At 60.4% G+C, this 245-nt stretch overlaps 1 protein-coding gene across 1 annotated transcript in view; it reads right to left on the bottom strand.

Annotated features, from left to right (window-relative positions):
• The window catches only part of LOC104159962 (zinc finger protein 79-like), a gene marked incomplete at both ends in the record, with an annotated part of 673 nt that extends 433 nt beyond the window's left edge, over nucleotides 1-240 (bottom strand). The window contains one exon of the mRNA XM_009697995.1: nucleotides 1-240. This exon is cut by the window's left edge and continues 433 nt beyond it. Coding sequence (XP_009696297.1) covers nucleotides 1-240 — 240 coding nt within the window.
• Between the last annotated feature and the right edge of the window lie 5 nt (nucleotides 241-245).

Consider the following 245-nt stretch of genomic DNA (forward strand, 5'->3'; position numbering starts at 1 on the left):
AGCGTCGTGCCGGCCGCCGGCTTGCAGCCGTTGGTGTTTCGCCAGATCCGAGCTCTGCCCGAAACTTTTACCGCAGTCGGGGCATTTGTAGGGTCTGTCCCCGCTGTGGATGCGCTGGTGGGCGTTGCGGTTCGAGCTACGGGTGAAACTTTTGCCGCAATCCAGGCACTTGTAGGGTTTCTCCCCCGTGTGAAGCCGTTGGTGAATCACCAGCTCCGACCGTCGGGAAAACGTCTTCTCGCATT

The sequence above is a fragment of the Cariama cristata genome, unplaced genomic scaffold (genome assembly GCF_000690535.1).
Source record: "Cariama cristata isolate BGI_N322 unplaced genomic scaffold, ASM69053v1 scaffold39013, whole genome shotgun sequence".
In the NCBI taxonomy this organism is placed as follows: Eukaryota; Metazoa; Chordata; class Aves; order Cariamiformes; family Cariamidae; genus Cariama; species Cariama cristata.